General features: G+C 39.1%; 2 protein-coding genes and 1 long non-coding RNA gene across 5 annotated transcripts in view; 1 reads left to right on the top strand and 2 right to left on the bottom strand.

Annotated features, from left to right (window-relative positions):
- LOC137993593 (fez family zinc finger protein 2-like) overlaps positions 1 to 3,101 on the bottom strand; it is a 5,920-nt gene extending 2,819 nt beyond the window's left edge. Inside the window, exons 1-2 of the mRNA XM_068839544.1 lie at positions 2,859 to 3,101; positions 1 to 471 (exon numbers count right to left, since the gene is read on the bottom strand). The exon at positions 1 to 471 is cut by the window's left edge and continues 2,819 nt beyond it. Coding sequence (XP_068695645.1) covers positions 1 to 471; positions 2,859 to 3,087 — 700 coding nt within the window. The 5' untranslated portion in view covers positions 3,088 to 3,101. The remainder of the gene's footprint in view (positions 472 to 2,858) is intronic.
- Positions 3,102 to 9,984: 6,883 nt separating this feature from the next.
- Positions 9,985 to 16,525, top strand: LOC137993595 (uncharacterized). The gene is made up of 2 exons (XR_011121887.1): positions 9,985 to 10,429; positions 15,960 to 16,525. It is a non-coding gene; the product is annotated as an uncharacterized lncRNA (long non-coding RNA).
- Positions 16,526 to 16,973: 448 nt separating this feature from the next.
- The window catches only part of LOC137993588 (MFS-type transporter SLC18B1-like), a 38,229-nt gene continuing 35,202 nt past the window's right edge, over positions 16,974 to 20,000 (bottom strand). For all 3 annotated transcript variants that reach the window (XR_011121885.1, XM_068839530.1, XM_068839531.1), the window contains 2 exons: positions 19,386 to 19,446; positions 16,974 to 17,967 (listed from right to left, as the gene is read on the bottom strand). Coding sequence is in view for 2 of the 3 variants with exons in the window: in XM_068839530.1 (XP_068695631.1) it covers positions 17,962 to 17,967; positions 19,386 to 19,446 (67 nt within the window). In the remaining variant the exon portion in view is untranslated. The remainder of the gene's footprint in view (positions 17,968 to 19,385; positions 19,447 to 20,000) is intronic.

The following is a 20,000-nucleotide window of genomic DNA, read 5'->3' as shown; positions in this document are numbered from 1 at the left end:
AGGATCGTTTAAAGAACTTGCCGCACGTATTGCACTCAAATATCTTCAGAGTGGAGTGTGTTTTTCTGTGCTGGGCGAGACTTACGAAATGACTGAAGGTCTTACTGCATGTGGCGCACCCATAAGGACGAATTCCTGCATGTGATCGTCGCACGTGCACCTCCAAACCATGCGGCGTACAAAATAGCTTGTGGCACGTGTCGCAAGTGAACGTCTGATCTGCATTACTCTGCGGTGTTACAATTGGCTGTAGACCACCTGTAGCTTGGAGTTTTCGGTTTTCCACGCTCTTCACGTTTTGGGTGGCAAGTGGAATTTTCATGTCCTCCAACGAAGCTTGAATTTTAGGAAACGCACTTTTTGTCAAACTCGCGGAGTTTAACAATTTTGTAGCATTCTGGTTTGTCAAACAGAAGTTATTGTGTGGCACGCGTATGAGGGGAGCCCTGTCGTCGTTAAGAATTTTTTCCTCTGTGTGAAAAAAAGACAAAGAAGACATTGCTTGCCTCAGTTATCAAATCGAGTGAAACTGAAAGCTTTATACACTACCTGGTAAACGAAATAAACAAAATATTAAACACCGAGAATGAAGACTCCTCCGATCCTTGGAAAATCGACAGAAGGTTTGGGGAAGTACATTTTCGAATCGCTTTCGGAACACAGAGTCAATCTGGCAGCCGAAATGCGAGACGTTTAAACAAAAATAGAAAATCAAAAAAACCTTTTTGCAAAATTGTTTGAAAATGCAAAGGACGCGGCCATGTTTGAATCAGTATGGAAATGGTTTCTCTGGGCTAGAAAACTAAGAGAGAAACGTAAACAACTCCTTTATTCACATCACGGGACGATTGTTCGGGTTGGTTGAAAAACATTCTTAAAACCAAAATCAATATAAACATGCATAGGATAATTAGCTTAAATTCGTAGTCAACCTACAAAAGAGAGATGCTGTAAGGTTTTTCAAATTTTTTTTCTAAACTAAAGAGTTCTATTCCATGTGAAAATAAAATTCACTCTCTTTGGTGGTTTCTTTCAATTTGTTTCTTTTGATATTCAAGGTTCTTAATGGACTTACTTACACAAGCCTCGGGCAAGACATTAGCGTCGTTTCGCATTACTTGTTTCAATTCAAAAGAGAGCTGAATATAAATCACAGATTGCTTTACCCGAGGACGGTACTCGACGCAGCTGGAAGATTGCTTATCAGAACTGAGAGAAAAAAAAATTGACCAAATGAATAAGACATTTTTGACCAGAAGACATCATTTTTCGAGAGTTTGTTATTCTATTTTTTAATCCATTTTCGGTCGAAAATTGATATCGACCATCTTTTTTCAATGGCAAGAATTTAAAATTCGTCCCATTTCTCGCGTAGAGCAAGATGGACTTTGCCAAAGCTTTCGCTTTGATTGTGTTTTCACAGTTTTATGGTTGAATAAAAACTCCAACAGGCAGGTTTTATGGTTGACTAACAACTCCAACAGGATCTTAGAACTGACGTTTTTCTCAGTATACTGCGTAAAGTCAGAGATAAACGAGAGTGCGTTTACATGTAGACTGCAAATCCCAGTTTTATTCACAGCGCTTTACTTTATATGATACCTCGGATTTTCTCTAATTTAATTTTAAAAAATCTTTATTTAGCAACATTGAAATATCACAAAGACGGCGAAAGGTGAATTTGCGGTTCAATAATTCACAGTGACTGTATGAATAGACCAGGTGAAGGAACCCAGTGTTTCCTCTCTAATCACTCGCTATTTACACAGTCAAGTTAACTCATTATGCAGATTAACTTCAAGGAAAGTATATTCAATGAACCGCAGACTTTTAATCTCTGTGACACATTTTCTAGTCGAGGGCCCGCATAGAACACAATTTCTTCCCGGTCGGGTTCTTTTTAACTTCATAATCCACGTACGTGTCAAACCTTGCAGGTGAATATTGCTCTGTATTGCCCTCCTACAGATCACAATCTTTCAGTGATACCGGAACTTTACTCACTGCATGAGAACAAATACCAAATCAGAAAATTTTTATCTTGAGTCGGACATTGTCGAACAAATAACAGGCATTTTCTACCTTACTGCACTGTTTTGTTTGCATAAGCGGGGTTTCAATGAAGAAAATCCTCATATCCGGACGGACACAAATGACTTTTCTTAGCGAACGTCGAAAACTGTGATTTCAAAGGAAATCACTATTCCGATGAAATCAATTTCTTTACCTTTCCCGGTCGGGTGTAAACAAAACAAAAGCAAGATTCAAAGAAATGCCAAAACTCCTTTAAGAAAAGCAATAAATTATTAAGATCGCATTGCAGGAAAAAGAAAAATCTTGGTTTTAAATTTCTAGGCGTTTTTCTCCCGGCAAAGGAGTGAAAATCCCCCTTTTTTGCACTTGTTTCACATTTACACTTGTTTCACGTTGTTTTATCATGTGTCACGAAGCTTCCAAGATGAGCAGATCTGAATGACTTTTTCTTCTAAACCTTGTTAAAATAATTAAAAACACGATCTTGAGGATTTTCTGCTCCCGTGCACGATGTAACAAGTCACTCAAATAACCAAATTATTCATTTCAAATTATTTTCTTTTCGCAAAAAAAATTTTACATTAAGTGACTCTTTTAACAACGCGTTTAGTCGCTGATTCTTTCGACAGTTGCGAATTAAGACTCTTTTAATACTTCCTCACTCTAAAAAAAGGCTTTAATTTGGGCAACTTGCAGTGATGAAATGATGTCAAAATGTTTTAGTTCTAATGTTTAGCAAAGTGCTGAAAATTATGATCCCTTTTTATTCCTAAAGGAGTTGAATAAAATATTGAAGTTTTAAAAAAAGGAATAAACTATCCTACCTTGTCTCACTCTTTGGGTCACGCTATTGCTGGTTCCTTTACCACGTAATCGAATCAAGAAAGATTTCGGCATGGTGTCGGGCCGAGTGGGAAATCCTCCGAGTGAATAACTTTCCGTGTTAGTTTGCTCTTGTTGGATCTTTGCGGAAGTCTTTTTGACAAGCAGTCCAGCTGATCCGCTTATGTACCCTAGGTCGAGTTTTTGAGGCAGTTTCAACCTGCTGGTCATCAAATTTAACTCAATCAGCAGGGCAGAGCAAATGTTACAATTAAACACGTCAGATGAACGCCTTGTGTTTGATTATAAGGCTGGTTTTTTTTCCCTACCGTGATTGGCTTTCGCGTTCGTGATATTACCCCGTTAATGAACTCCATGTAGTTGGTTTAGAACTCATTTCGGCGAAGAGGAGAAATTTTACACCAATTTTATTATGGAGATTAGCAGTCAAATCACCCTTCTTTGGGTTGTAAGCCTTTCTCGAAACGAACGCAAAAAAAAAAAAAACGCCGTACTTTTTAATTCACCAAGTAAAACTTATTTCGTTATATGATTGCGTGTTGTAGCGTATATTATCTTTTCGACACGCTGTGCTAAATAAATCACATTTCCATAAGAAAACGAGAAACATTGTGAAGGGATTTCATTTAATCACATAGTGAAGTTTTACCTTTGAAATAAGTGTGTAACTTTAATGAAACTTTAAAAAAAACCTCAAGCAACTTGAAATTTGCAGCTGACTTCAATGATCAAATTACTTTTCATTATGATTCCTTTTTCATTCATTAATGTACCAGGTAGTCTGGAGGCTAGTAAATAACTAAAAGGTCATCCTAAAATCGAACGCTAAATCAGAACAGGGATTTCTCTTTTTTGGAGAATAAGAATTTGTATCGTGAAGACATTTTCATAGACGAGAAACTAGAGCAAAAGATACGACTCTTTCGAGCTACCATCGACCCGCAAAGCACGTTTGAGTTCACGTATCTAGCATACCCCACAAAGAGAAATTTAATTGTTTGATTAAAGCCATTAGTTTTATCAGCTCTATAAGAGCGTTTCAGTTCACGTCTGATGAGAAAAATGATTAGCGTAACAAGCGATGAAAATTCAATTCATTATTCGTACTCAGCCTTGATTAGGGATCAGATTGCCACAAGGTGGCATCAATCAAATCGATGAATTAATCAAACCAGAAGCTCTGCTTTGTTAAAACAATTCTTGTGATAATCAAGGAGGATGTTTTTACGGTTTCCTTGATGGCATTTCAATGTTATTTTCTCAGACACGTATTGATATCACAGACCTAATGAATCTGTGAAAGGAATATCTGTGATATGCACAAACATTCCTTATCTTCTGGTACCACAGGTCCCTTTCGGCATCATTTAAATTCGTCGAGCAGTGATATACATGAAGCATTGCCATGAGTTTAAGCCAAAAATTCACCGTTTTTTTATTATAAATCTGAGTGAGCCATGCGCGGTTTCTTCATTTGAGTGCAATTGACAACTTAAATTTCGTGAAATATTTTATCGAGCTAACTCTTCAAACACCTTACGAATTCTGTTGAAGCCCGAATATAGATTGGGAAATCTGTCTCCATGAGAAGTTGAAACCGCCTAAAATATCCTCCTTTTTCACAGAATCTGGAATGGATAAGTTTCTCTCTATTAAATTGAACTTTTATTAACTTATTTGACGCGGTTTCAGTTCATTTGACCCAACAAGAGTGCTTGTAAATAACCGAGGACTAAGATAATTAAAAGGTCACGAACTCTAATGGGCATCACTTTTTTGAGCAAAAGCTCTGAATGCGCGGCGTGTATTAAATACAAGGAAAATGACTTGTTTATACCGTAAAGATATACAGAAGTTAAGAAACTCAAATGTGGAATGATGTGCGTACATGAATGTAACTTGTAAAAAAAAGGCAAATTTAAAGGCTCTCAGCGACAGATTTGAAGTTTCGGTTGCCTTAATTTTTCTCAAAATCTTCACAAATTACTTAATTTTCATAGCACATTAGCTGTGTTTTTGTGGTTTTACCTTGTAATTCTTGCCATTTTTAAAATCACATGGATATGACCACTCATTTGTCTGCAAAGTGGTCGGTGTTCCTTTTTTCATATTACACGGTATCTGGCACCCATGACACTTCAGAGATTATTACAAGCACATTGGTCAGTAACAAGCGGCAAACCAGTTCAATCAATTTATATTGTCCGTTTTCGTCCGCTGAGCTATTTGGCTAGAGTGAATGGCAATATGAGTTGGCAAACCAGAGCTCGCCCTAGCTCATATAAATCAGTACATTATGCAGGACTACTACCCGGTCAAGTTGCATGACATTTAATTTTCTGGCTTCTTTTGATTTATCGTTTAACATTCGCAAATCTTATGGGAAGTGGCAGAATACCACCAGTAAGGGGACAAGGAGGCTTAAGTTTCAATGACATGGCGAGGTAATTTTCTTTTTTTCTATTAACGAAAAGTTGCACTGAAGCATAAAGAACATTTTGACTCTAGGATTTGTGCACCCCGGGAAGCAACTGTTGCAACAAATTCATCATTCCCGCGGTTTCGTAAGGCTCGTTTCGGCTGCAGTCAACATCTGAGAGGTTAAAAGCAGAAAAGGTTCCTTCTTATTTACGAGAAGGTTGAGGTGACAAAAACCGGCAGCAAGTTGTAATCTTCTACAGGTCAGCATTCAGAGTAAAGAAGAACCGTATCAGAGAAGAGAAGGTAAGGACGCTTCGTCGAATCGTCCACGCGTATGTAGGATTCATGTGTATATTAAACAATGCAAGTCTAAGAATAGAACCTTGAGGTACACCTTGTGCCATCACAAAGGTCTCTGATCTTTACGATGCTATGTGGAGGTACTGAAGTACGCAATTCTTTCCCGGAGAATCGACTGGGGCAATTTTGTTGAGCGTATTATGAACAGCAAAAAAAACAAAAAAAAAAAACATACGCGATCTTTTCGTACTATTCACCATTAATAGCTGTTCACTATGTCTTGAAATTTCTCATAATTGAGGCTGCAGCTGCGCATCCAATTTTGAGAACTCGTTAACATTGCCATTCGGATTTGTACTTGAGAACTTTCGATTTCCTTTCACGATTACAACGCGGAGGCAACAGAATAGCGAAACTGAAACTCCGTTACAACTTAAGGAATTCTGATGAATGATAGAATACAATGGATATGAAATTATTCACACATTAGAACAGCGGTTATGGGACAGTCATCGGTTCGAGCCCATTTCAAGGCCTAGACTTTTTCTCGCAGTCTCGTTCCCAGGGCTTTTCACCGCCGAGAGCTCTGGGAAGGGCCCGTCCCACTCTCGGCGGTGAAAAGCCCTGGGAACGAGGTTGTTTTTGTCGCCTTTTTTCGCAGCTGCTGCTACGATCTTCAACTGATGTATTTTAAGGGAATTGTGAATTTTCCCGCGTACCCCGTTAGGGGATGACCTAACAGACTTAGGGCGCGTTCGATTGACCGTATTACGGAATAGGAATACATAGAATAGAAGTTAGAAATTCTTCGTTTTTGCGGAGATTCATATTATATTATCAAACATCTGCTAAAATGCTATTTTGAACATAGCTTTATTGTCCTTGTTTCTGCAAAACGCCACACATAGTGTTTTAAATGATCACTACACGTATTCTTATTCCGGAAAAGGGTCAATCGAACGCGCCCTTAAAAAATTTGGAAGATGTAAAAACTGCTAGCTAGTTATGCAAAACTTAATGAATGAAAAGTTACACGTCAATGATATTGGAATGTGTTTGATTGCTAACCTTTATCGTTTGTAATTTTATGTTTAATGTTAATTCAGAAACTTATTATATTAAAAATAATTTATTTTACTTATTTCTCTGTGCGCAAAGATCGCTGCGAAAGGTCTTTATTTCCTTCCACAACTAAACTGTGGAGCGACATTAATGACTTGTGAATCTGATACAATTGGTTCTTTTAAGAAAGCGTTAGTTAATTATTACAATGTTCCAGAGTATTTTTCATCTTTTGACTATGCCCTTAACTACCAAACTGTGCCTAGACGCTTGCTCTATCTCTTCAAGGTCGCAGTCAAGTCTTCACCTTCATGTGGTCTTGATAATGAGACAAAACTGACTCATTTCTTTTTTACAATGTCCTAATTATGCTGCCTTTAGACCTGCTCACTACTGCACCCTGTATACCTTTTGATCAACGGTTTAGATATTCTGACCAGCAAAAAGTTGAACTTTTCCTGTTTGGCTCTTCTGACCGTCTCGACAAACAATGAAAACGTTGAAATTTTCTATCATGTTCAGAACTTTATATAAGAGTCTAACCGTCTTTCTGTTTCTACCCATTATAAATAACTTAAAACTTTCTGTTTTTGACCTACTTTGGTGTATCCCGTGCACGTTTTAATCTTTTATGTTGTAATTAGAGTTTAGATGTAAGGCCCCCGTGTTGAACTCACTTAGCTCTTGGGGCAAACATGCAATGTGAATATTTTTAAATGAAAAAAAAAAACATATAAAAATAAACGTGTTTCGATGTTTCAAAAATCATCATCAGCCATAGTGAGTGTAACATTAAAATTTTTACAAGATAATCCGTATATATGTTACGGTAACTATCAATACAATGACTCTTTGTAGATTAAATGTTCGTTACAAGTACTTAAATTCAAACTAACCGACAATATTATAGAAAACACAACTGAAATAACGGTAAAAGTTTAAAAGTGTAATGCTAAACTGGCATGATCAACTTGTTTGTTGAGTTCGACTAAGCTTCCATACTGAGCGGTTGAAACCCGAACTCAAAATTCCGGATTCCTTCACATCGAGCGAAAAAGCGTTTGGGCCTACAGTTTAAAAAAAAAAAACCAAAAAAAAAATAAACCCATTTTATCAGACATGGTTGAGTAATGCAATTTGTTTAAAGATTAATGAATGCAGTTTTCAAAGTTGCGATTCAAGACCCGTCTACTCTAAAAAAGGACACTAATCGGAGAACATATAAGAGGACACTTAAACCGTGAGCCTTATATCACACCTGATGAAAAGACATCGTGCAAGAGCCGGACGAAAATTGCATCAAATCTGATTGCAGGATCAACCTGGTTGCAATACGAACCTTCAAGTGTGTCTTCTTAGAGGAGTATTTCGCGGTTGGTTGGTTATGATTGAATTCAATGACGCTATACGGTAGATTGTCTATTGACCTTCTTGTGTCCGTTTCCAGGGCACTTAAATGCTTGTTTTTTCTTCCAATGCTCTTTGCTCCCTCTGGATTTTTAAAATATCGTTGTACATGATTTCGAGTGCAATTTGGAAGAAATGACACGAGTAAATGTTTTCAAAGATCAACAAAATTGAAACCGTTGAAAAAAATTACGATTGCTTACTTATACCACATTGCACGAGAAAAATCATGTGATTACTTATCAAAAAGATAATGAAATGACAAAAATTTCGTAACAGCTTAAGCTTATCATAATTATGCAAAAATAACGCGGTTGTATCCAAATTTTATGCCATCCAGAGCTCGCAATGGATTGGATCATTGACCAATCAGGGTGCTTTGCTTGTGACATCTTTTTGCATTAATTGATATACCTCCCTCCATCACATTGTTACGTAAAAAGTGCATTCCTCTTCGTCAAACAGAATGGATAAAATTTTTCAGGTTTTAGAGTTGTTAAAAAGCTTTGCTAGTGAAGCATTTCCTTTTGGCAGCAGTTTGCCATCGGCATTTGTCGGAATTGCCAAAAGACAGTATGTCAAATAATTTTCAACATTGCTCGCGACATCTCTCGATTGTCGTTGGTTTTAAAGCATCAACGGTTTTGAAAAACATAAGTTGGTCAAATATTTGTCCGTTATTTCAAAAAAGGAGTATCACTTGAATTGAAATGCGTAGTGTAATTGATTGTGATTCGCTTGGCTTCTCTAGCAAGACGAATGATTGCCTGTGGGTAACCGTAATCCGGCCGGTAGTCATTCACTTTTGACTAACTACCAGCCGTGGGGTGGGTAAAAGCAATTCCTGAATTTGTTTTTTAATCTTAATGTGGCTTTTAAAAATAATGAAATTAGGAGTTTGTAATGTATCCCTAACATATGAGCGTTAGAAATCCGGTATGAAAAAGGAATATTTGCCCGCGGTTTACATATTTTGGTCTTATCAGCCCAAGGCTATAGTTTTCTAATCCGTCAGCCCAGAACAAAGTACTGAATATTGAAAGGGCATTGCATAATGAGCTATCTCTGAACTATCTTTGAACCGCCAATATACCAGATAACCGTCCGAGCAACAATGCTTTCAAAATTCGAAATTTTACATAGAATGTAGGGATAATTAGCACCTGGAGATTGGAGATTGAACCTTGAAGTTTAACAAGTTCTGTCACCTTTTGAAATCAATTTGTAAATAACACGAGGCCTTCTGTGAGCGAACTCGTATGTTAATGAAACAAATGTAAACAATGACGTTATCCCTTATTAACGTTTTTAAGGAACTTAAATTTAAGAGATCTTTTATCTGAATAATGCGAGTCATGCCTTTTCTATGTCGCAGCTGATAGCTAAATGATTTTAGTATATACTAAGACAGTGGATAGCGTTCCGACGAGGCGCGCTCTGATTGGCTACTCAAACTCCGTATACACTTTGCTATTCACCTCCGAGAAACTCGCGCGGAATTTGCTCCCGAAAATATTGTATAATCATTGCAGGAATAAATGAGTTAAAACTTATCCTTTTTTTGCTTTATCATCTCACTGTTTTAGTATATACTAACTTCGCGGCTCGATAAATAAACACCACTAGACACCTCCACTTCGGTTAAGTGGTTGTTAATTATTGTAAAGATTAGTCGGATTTTATTAGAGACTGTTATCGTTACCTTAAATAGCTTTTTTTATTTTATATGTAAATCCTAAAAAGTTAGGTGTCCCCAATTAGTTTACCGTTGTGAACTAGGCACATTGGCTACGTTAATAAAGTTCTTATTATCATTATAATTATTGTTATTCTCGTTATTACTCAGTGTACTATATGAACTTTAGCAGACCGAGCCGTGTTTGTTTCGTGCTACCGTATGCTAAGCTTTCAACTTTCTAATCAATTTCTTTGACACCAGGCGACACTTAAGTGTTGTTTGTGATATGCCCATTGTTTTCCAAAAGTTGTTTTTCTAGTTGGTTGAACAAATATTTGAACCGCAAGCAACCGACGCGTTCATCACTTTAATTTGCTGTCGCCTTCACTTCCGATCAACTATAAGTAACAGATCACCACACACTGTGGATCTCAGTTTCGTGAAGACACCGGTACGTTTACAAACAGGAGAACCTGAGACTTGGGAATTAGCCATGAAAACTGTCATTTTTGCTGTTTCGCTCTTCCTTTTTCTCAGTCATTGTCTTCACATCGTTGAATTGCGAAAAAGCAGGCATAATGACTGGACGAATCAATTACCAACGGTCTGGAGAAATCGAGAAAGTAAAGTTACTGCCGGAAAACACTTACTGAAAAAGACAGGGACTATCCTGGGATACAAGAGGTAACATGTCTTAATTATGTCTTTTTTTTTAAATTGGTCTTTTCCAGCATACTCGAGAGAGAAGTTTGATCTAATATTTATTTGAAAAAAAAAAAACTTGGAGCGACGCGTACGTATTGAGATGGTGTACGTATGATTGAAATACACTCACATTTTTGGTTAAAAGAAGCATATATTTCACACCACAAAGAATTTTAGAAAAGCAGGCAGGAAATGACCTAATATCAAACGCGTTCCTCCATTTTTGGCAAAATGCAAATTTTAGTCCGACGTTGGCCGTTTGCCGAAAACGTAACGCCAAGAATAAACCTCTAATAATTGGCCGCTTTTAGGCTAGACACGCATAATCCGTCCAGACGAATTACGCGTCTCTTATGTTATTCGTTAAGTGTAAAGACGGGACAAACTATAAAAGACGCATAATCCGTATGGGACGAACTTGGGTAAACATTTTTTCTACGTCTGTTAAATTCTTGATGAGTAAATTCTTGGAAATCGAGTTTATGATAAAAACTAACGATAAAAAGTCACGACATTTCGACCTTCCGGAGGTCATTTTCAAGCGCGAGTTAAAATGTACAAGTAAATTAGCATAAATATGTTTGTCATAATTAAAAATAGTTTTAAAATACCATGATCACTAACAAGGCAGTAAAGTATGTAACATAAGTGATGAAATATTTTTAAGAAATGGGGGACATAAATTAATTAGAAGAATAAACAACAATAAGCTTTTATAACCTGATCTAAACAAATAATTTAGCACGGATGGAATCAGATTGTTTGTTTAGCGTTGGTTTTAGGTCTTTGATAAAAAAACATTTCGAAAATAAGACAATCAAATTTGTTTTGACATTTCCTTAAAATTCTAAAACTTTGCGCGATGTCGTCCAGTTCCAAATCATGTTGCTCTCTGCCGATCCTTTGTGTTCCTTAATTCGTTAGTGAAGGTGTCGGCACGTATAACCGACATAACCTACATCACACAGGTCAAACTTAAAATAATACACCACGCATTACTGATTCACCATGACCGGCTTGTCTTCACTTACTTTGATTTCATCCTTGATCTTCCGACTTGTCAACACCGGGCTGATATCTTCATTGACCTTTCGACTGAGTTCACCAAGTTGCCCGCGCACTGCGCAGGTGTTGCTGTGGGTTCGCCTCTGGGACCCCTCATGGCAAACGCCTTTATATGTAATATCGAGAAACAACTGGAAACAGAAAATAAGATGCCTGACGTCTACAAACGCTACGTTGATGATACACTTAGCGTAATGACTGATGTTGAAAGGGGTTCAGAGTTCCTAACGACCTTGAACAACAGTCATCCTTCTATCGACTTCGCAATGGAGCTCGAAGAAAACGGCAGGCTTCCTTTTCTGGGAATGGAAGTACATGTAATGAAAAATGGATGCCGGCTAGACACAAAGGTGTACAAAAAACCGACGGACAGTGGGCTACTGTTACACTACCACAGCCACTTAGATGGGAGATATAAACGCTCACCACTGGACACCATGCTTAACCGTGCGTTTAAGCTCTCATCTACATGGAAGTTTTTTCACGAGGAATGTGAACGCCTTAAAGAGACCTTTGCTCGATTGTGCCACCCAGACAATCTTGTGCAGTCTACCATCCGCCAATTCATCGATTCAAAAGTGTCTGAAGATTCACGCACGCAAGTATCTGAGAAGCGAGACGCTCCAATAAGAGTCGTGCTGCCCTTAAAGATCAAAGATCTGCAAACGCAGTACGCAGACAACTTGGTGACCTTACTTCATCCTTAAAGGATGAAGTAAGGGAAGACAAGCCGCCCTTGGTGAATCAGCAATGCGTGGTGTATTATTTTAAGTGTGACCTGTGTGATGCAGGTTATGTCGGTTATAGGCGTGCCGACACCTTCACTAACGAATTAAGGAACACAAAGGATCGGCAGAGAGCAACATGATTTGGAACCGGACGACATCGCGCAAAGTTTTAGAATCTTAAGGAAATGTCAAAACAAATTTGATTGTCTTATTTTCGAAATGTTTTTTATCAAAGACCTAAAACCAACGCTAAACAAACAATCTGATTCCATCCGTGCTAAATTATTTGTTTAGATCAGGTTATAAAAGCTTATTGTTGTTTATTCTTCTAATTAATTTATGTCCCCCATTTCTTAAAAATATTTCATCACTTATGTTACATACTTTACTGCCTTGTTAGTGATCATGGTATTTTAAAACTATTTTTAATTATGACAAACATATTTATGCTAATTTACTTGTACATTTTAACTCGCGCTTGAAAATGACCTCCGGAAGGTCGAAACGTCGTAACTTTTTATCGTTAGTTTTTATCATAAACTCTGTTAAATTCGTTTAGTATAAAGACGAAATTGGATAGTTCGTCCAGACGCATAAAGCAGACGTAGAAAACTGTTTGCCCAAGCTCGTCCTGTAGAATTATGCGTCTTTATAGTATGTACCCTGAAGCAACCGTTCCCGTAGGATTTGATAGCAACTTGACGTTTCAAATTCTGACGGCGCGCAAAATGAGGCGAGAAGCAATGATCATTTCAAGATATCCTCTACAACTGAAATGACGATTATCGAAAATTCGTAATTTTCCCTGGATTGACTGTTATCGTCAATTTAGATTACTTTGTCCCAGGACTTGTGGTAGCAGATGAAAAGTAAAAAGTAAAAGTTGCATCCCTGGACGAGATTTGAACCGAAGCACCCAATGTGAAGGAACTGTTTTTATCCCCTTAACAACTAAAGATCAAGTGGCTGATAATTGCACCGATAATTTATCAAATCTAATTAGTATACATAAAATCATTGCTGAATAGTGGCTAAGCCTAGTACTTGATTTTAAAATGGTAACCGACATTTTCTCCTTTTTAAACTTGCTTCTTAGCTGGTGATAATACACGTTTACAGCGGCATCCGGAAGAAAAAAATATATTGATTATGTATCTGCCAGTTAGCGATGCGGTAGTCTAGTGGTTAAGTTTAATCGAACAACAATAAATGCAAAGTGACACACGGTAACACCAACCCGGTGTGGCCAACACATCACACATGCGCACAACCACTTCACCCGCCATGAACAGCTGTTTCGGCCTTGGCTGCTAATGCCTAATGCTGCTTGGCCTGGCCTGTCCGTGGCTGCTAATTGACCGGGTGAAATGGTTGTGCGCATGCGTGATGTGTTGGCCACACCGGGTTGGTGTTAGCGAGTGTCACTTTGCTTTTATTGTTGTTGTTAATCGAACATTCCCAGGTTCGAGTCCGGGGAGTTCAGGCATTGGGTTGGGATTTTAAAAATAGATATTAATTTCCCATAATCCCTATCAAACGCTAAGAGTTTTAAATTGATGTTAATAGTCAATGGGCCATATTCCGAGTTGCTGTTTGTCTCGGTTTCGAAGTGAGTCTTGATGCTCAACTATTGCAAAGGACTGAGTTTGATTTGCATAAGAATACAAAAATTTGGTTTTATCAACGGAGTTGATGATGTAAATTGGCCACCGTACAGAGATTCTAAAAGCTGACGTTTCGAGCGTTAGCCCTTCGTCAGAGCGGATTCGCTCTGACGAAGGGCTAACGCTCGAAACGTCAGCTTTTAGAATCTCTGTACGGTGGCCAATTTACATTATCAACTCCGTTGATAAAACCAAATTTTTGTATACTACTTCCCCACCGACGCAGCACCACAGTTTCTTTAGAAACTACCCCTTCATTCATTTGCATAAGAATACGCAACTCATTTCCATTTGAATGGTTGTGCGCCAGGACTCGCTTTGAAACTGAGGCAGCAACTCGGAAATGGGCTATTTAGAGAAACTTAGGAATTGTCGATAATAGTCATTTCAGAGGTAGTTGATCCATCCAACGGCGGTAGCATTCAGGAGGGTCATCCTTTCAAAAATTGTAATAGACACTTATCCAACTAAAAAATACCCCCCCCCCCCCCGCCCCGCCCCAAGCAGGGACAAAAGTGGGTAAAAACAAATTTTCACTTAACTTCCCAATTACGTCACCATGAGATTCTCGCTTCCACGCAACCTACAAATACTCTACAAATGTTCAGATTTTTTTTTGTTAGAATTTGTTTTCTAAGCATGGCTTATCACAGGCGTCCCAGAGTCGGAAGGTAAACAATTATAAGGATTTGTATGGGAATCTCGAAAACAAACTGAAAAAGATATTTACCCGCAAAAGTCCTCAATAAAAAAGCCGTACTTTCTTGTCGTGGTGATTTTCTCGCTTTTTGTGTGGTTATTTGCCTGATTGAATGCGATTTAAGCGACTTCTCAAATTCCCGGGTTGTCACTCGTACCTAAATAAAGGAAAGGCTGGAAAGTAATTTCTAGCTTACCTCACATCTCGCCAATAAAATCACACTTCTCCGGCATAAGTCACGCTCAAACTCCGGCGATGGCCACACGGATAAATTTACTTCTCCTCAACCAAGTTTCAAGGTCCAGCGAGTGTCCATTGCTGAGAAACAGCGAAAAATATTCAAATTTTCAAAATCCTTCAAGGCTCACTTACAACGAATTTAAACACGGCTGGTCAACCGTTCACTTACTTGCTCTCACTGTATCGAGGCTCAAGAGAACGGTTGGCCGGAAGTAAATTTATCTGTGTGGCCATCGCCGAAAGTTGGAGTGTGACTGATGCCGGAGAAGTGTGATTTTATCGGCGAGATGTGAGGTAAGCTAGAAATTACTTTCCAGCCTTTCCTTTATTTGGATACGAGTGACAACCCGGGAATTTGAGAAGTTGCTTAAATCGCATTCAGTCAGACAAATAACCACACAAAAAGCGAGAAATTCACCACGGCAATAAAGTACGGCTTTTTTATTGAGAACTTTTGCGGGTAAATATCTTCTTCAGTTTGCTATCGAGATTCCCATACAAATCCTTATAATTGTTTACCTTCCGACTCTGGGCCACCTGTGGGCTTATCGAATTCTGTTTTCAACTAGGTTGATTTCTTCTTTATATGGGAAAAAATCATGATTAATACCTCGAATGTCGGTTTGAAGCCTTAACATCTCTCAGGCTCCAGGGCCCTTGGGATGTCTATGCAGTTATAAACCGCCGTTAATCTGTGATTCCTGTAAAAGACTGTCTAACGACTACCGATCTGACGCCAAACTCTCTGGCAATTTTATGGAGTAAGTTAGGGTTACAAATATTTTCACTTGGGCCGAAGGTGACAAAAGAAAACGGCCATGTTTCTTTTTTGGTCTCGCTTACGCACATGCAGGCCCTTAATGCTTTCACAGAAGATTTGACCACGTTCCTTGGTAATCAACGCCATAGCAACTGTGACAGAATACCGAAAAAAAAAAAAGGAATTTTCCGAATGGCTGCCACAGGTGACGAGAATCTATCAGAACAAACACAGAAACTAAAAAACAAAACCAATCTGATTACCCCAATGCGTTCGGTAGCTGAAGTGGCACGGCCCAAGTAAGGGCTACTTGTAGCCTTTTTAATAATTTTTACCATCGAACGTTTTGCAGAAAGTTCTACAACGACCCTGAAGTGATAGATAAACCTCGTCCTCCGGCGTACGGCTATCCAGAATTTCCTCGACCAGGCAAAAGAGAATTCTCACCCAAACGAACAAGTACCACACACACTATGCGAAACAATGAAAAGATGGAATAATTGTGTGTATGCAACTATCACGAAAGCTGCTGACCACAATTGAACGGTGAAGGTAAATGGAATAAAAAGGTGTTTGAAAGCTCTTAACTAGTATTTACGCAAATAATCCTACAGAACATTTTGTCGCGGAATGCATATCACATAACTTTCTCGGTCGTATTTTCATGATCATGTGCATGGTACTAATACCTAGCTGGGGCTTAGAGTCCGTTTTTCTATCTCTCACAACGTTGTTAGTGTCATGGAAATGTCTCGCATGAAATAATCTAAATTACAAATTAAAAATAAGTGACGTTTATCGTTTCAGTCAATGCAAGGCACTTCTTCCCGAAAATGTATTATTGTTATAACAAATACTGTAAAATTTAATGATACTTTCAGTTGTAATTAGAGCGGAAAAAATAGACACTCAAACTTCTTTACTGCGTTTCCTCCTTGTGTTTGGTAACTCTCCCACGAAATCCATGTGATCTCCGAGCCCTTCCTCGGAAACTGTCGAGTCTAACCTTTGACCTCCAGAGTCCAGACGGGTCACTTTACATCGACTTTGATCTTTTTCCATAGAAACTGGAAAGCATCGACCCAATGATGCCGGGAAGAGGAGACCGTTAAATAAAAATGATCATGTTTTGCTTAAGAAGCGAGTCTGCTTCGAGCACCGTCCACTGTGGTCGGAGGAGGCTCGCCACAATTAAATGATCCGATTTCTCTTAAGGCGTAATCTCCCACGTGGCCATCTGTTCGTACGCGTTAAAGGACATAGAAGCAAGACCTTGTCAGTGCGCAAACACTATGATAATAGACACGCAGGCAGGATTCGCGCTAAGGTCTTTGTCTAACTCAAGCAAATTAATGACTCTGGACTCTTAGTTTCTCTTGAGATCGCATATTTAATTTAGTTTCCCTTGACAAAGGCGCCAAGATGTCGCCGAAACGTCGGACGTTTTTATCGTTAGTTTTTGCCAGTATATGTTTATCTAAATCATTGTTAATTAGACTATGTTACCACAAGAAAAAAAGTTATAAATATGTACTTATACTTTTATTGGCGTCCAGATTAGTGGGCTCGGGAAGCGAGCCTAAGGGCCTAAGGTTCCTAGGAAATTGGGCGAAATGGCTATGGGCGAAGCTTTCACGAGTCTCTGCCTACAAGAAACTCCCTGCCCATTGTGACGGAAATCTAGATTTATTATTACGCAATGAAAGTTCCACGGATCAAAAGGATGACTTCCATTTCAATATCTCTCTTGTATAAAAAAAAAAAATACATTATACAAGTATTATACAAGAACAGATAAATAATGCATCCATTCGACGAACATGATTGTTTATGGTGAAAGTGCGACCGACCTTAGTCCACTGGCACTCCACTAAAACAAACCATGATTTTAGAATATGCTATATTTATATTTTTGAACAGTACTGCGGAATAGACCTTAAATGAAAGTTAGAAAGATCATAGCAGCAAGCCTGAAAAACGCAGGTTTGAACGGGTAGTGCAGAATGAATTCAACAACAAAGCATGGATTTTTCAGGCTTGCTTGCTACTGTAAGTTGCTTACCTCACGGCCATGACCTTTCTAACTTTCAATTCATAAAACATAACATTGCTAGTAGTAAAAACTACTAAATGACTAGCTGGCTTTTTAGACGGTGCGGTGAAGTAGAATTCGGCATCACCGCCGACAAATCATTACTGCTTTGAACCTGTGCCCACATGTCAAGGACCCAGTCGTGCCAGTTACGCCGCCTCTTTCTGAACTCTAAGATGAAGTCGATCACACTCGCAGCCCTCGAGGCTCCATGCTGTTTTTTGCCACGAAGTCTGAGAAACCACAAAACACAGCTCGTGTTTTACGCCTGCAACAAGCAAATCACAAGTTTTAACACAATTGCTTGTAATCTCGGAATCTGATTGGCTAATTTGCCGTTGTCGATAAGAGTTTAGACAACGCTGCTCGAGTCGTGCTCGCGTCAATGTGTGACGCAATGTAATAGCCAATCAGGAACGCTCATTTTGGGAAACAAACCAATCATATTGCGAGAAAGTTGTAGGCAACGTTTGCTCTTTATTTGGTCATTTTGACCACAGCGATCACGAATATCGTTGTCGATAAGAGTAAAGACAACGCGGAACCATGTCCGATTTGTTAATTTTAGCTCACAGCAAATATTCCGGTTAACACCAAGGCCTGTTCCAAACGTCGTGCTACTGCTGTGCCGAACTCAAATGAAATTGTCATTTCGATTTAAGCACGGCAGTAGCACGCCGTTTGAAACCATTAAGCGCGGCACGGCTGACTTAGGTTCGGCACGACTACTTAGCACGGCAGGACTTGCCGTGCCGCACGGCAGTAGCACGACTTGGTTTCAAACGGCGTGCTATTGTTGCGCCGAACTCAATTCATAAATTAATTTAATGTATTTTTCATTATTTGCATCCTATTACGCTGGATGGATGGTTTGTTTTGTCTTTTGAATTTGGCACGAATGTATTAGGTTCGACGTTTGAAACCGCTGCCGTGCCATCGTCGTGCCACTGCCAAGCCAAATTCATTTGAGTTCGGCACGGCAGTAGCACGACGTTTGGAACAGGCCTTATTCACGCAGTTGGGTTGGCGCATTTCTGAGAAGGCTAGCTTTCAGCCGATATGGCCCGTGTTTTATGCCGGATCAAGTGTCATATGGTCATATGTAGCTTGATTTTACTGTTAGTTACTCCGGTTTACCTAATTCAACAGTAACCAACACTTAAAACTGAGTTAATTTGATTTTATTTGCGTTTACTTGATTACTGATGTTCGTGTAAACGCCACTGAATCAAACCCACAAACAAATTTGCATTCTTGACTCATCATCATCATCGTCGTCGTTGTCGTTGTCATCATCAGGGACCTTAAGATCTATAACGGCGACGTTGACGACAACGCCACAAAACAAAGATATCACTGGTTAAAAGAGCATAAATAATCGTGCTGCAAACGTTCAGCACGCATTTCAGCAAATAATGTTGTGGCACTCCGCATAAAGATGACGTGACATCACCAAATTTGAGGTTTTGACGACAACGTGAGCATGCAACAGAGAATCTTTCATTCTCTATTTTCAGTCTAAAACCACTCGTACCGATTTATTTTTAAGGACACTTCGCCCGAATTGTTCGACTTGAACGAGATGGAATAATCTCGTGAGACTCAAACTAGAGAAAAGTTATATTTAAGATGACGTTTTGGTCGACGTCGCCGTCGTTTCTATTGCTAATATTCCCAGTTCCATACCTGTATAATACTCTCCTTTTCGACGGGCCTCTTCCTTTTCCCAACGCTGTACGTCCTAATTCTGGTGGTGAAATACGAAAAAACGTTGGGGGTGTTTACATGAAAAAACTCGCACCGGCGCAAGTTTCACACCGGGGTGACTTCTTGATACCGCGTTTAAATGATGACGAGGCGAATTGGTATCGTGTTTACCTGAAGGGACACCACATATCGATAAAATACAAGCGTGAATCCAAATTGCAAATATGGCGTCTATCAGGAAAAGTACGCTTATGCTATCCGTTCCAGTCCACCGGGAGGCCAATTTCACAAAGGACCGAGTGGTCGTTCCTCATTTACATGATACCGTTGCGAGATTTCGCGCCGGAACGAAATTTTCGCTCCGGTGCAGCAACCGCGGTGAACTCGCGCCGGTGTGAGTTGCCCCAGCATGTCTTTTTCGGTGGCATCATGTAAACAAATACAGAGCCAAGAGAGGGAACCGAAGTAAACTCGCGCCGGTGCGAAAGTCGCTACGGTATCATGTAAACACCCCCTTTGATGTTTCATCAAAAAACCTTCTCAAGCTCTGATCCAATATGCATGACACAGCCCGAAAAAAAAATCTTTGATTTA

This window comes from Montipora foliosa, chromosome 2, assembly GCF_036669935.1.
Source record: "Montipora foliosa isolate CH-2021 chromosome 2, ASM3666993v2, whole genome shotgun sequence".
NCBI lineage: Eukaryota > Metazoa > Cnidaria > Anthozoa > Scleractinia > Acroporidae > Montipora > Montipora foliosa.
Note: the sequence above shows the minus strand (reverse complement) of the source record. Positions and strands in the feature narration are given on the sequence as shown.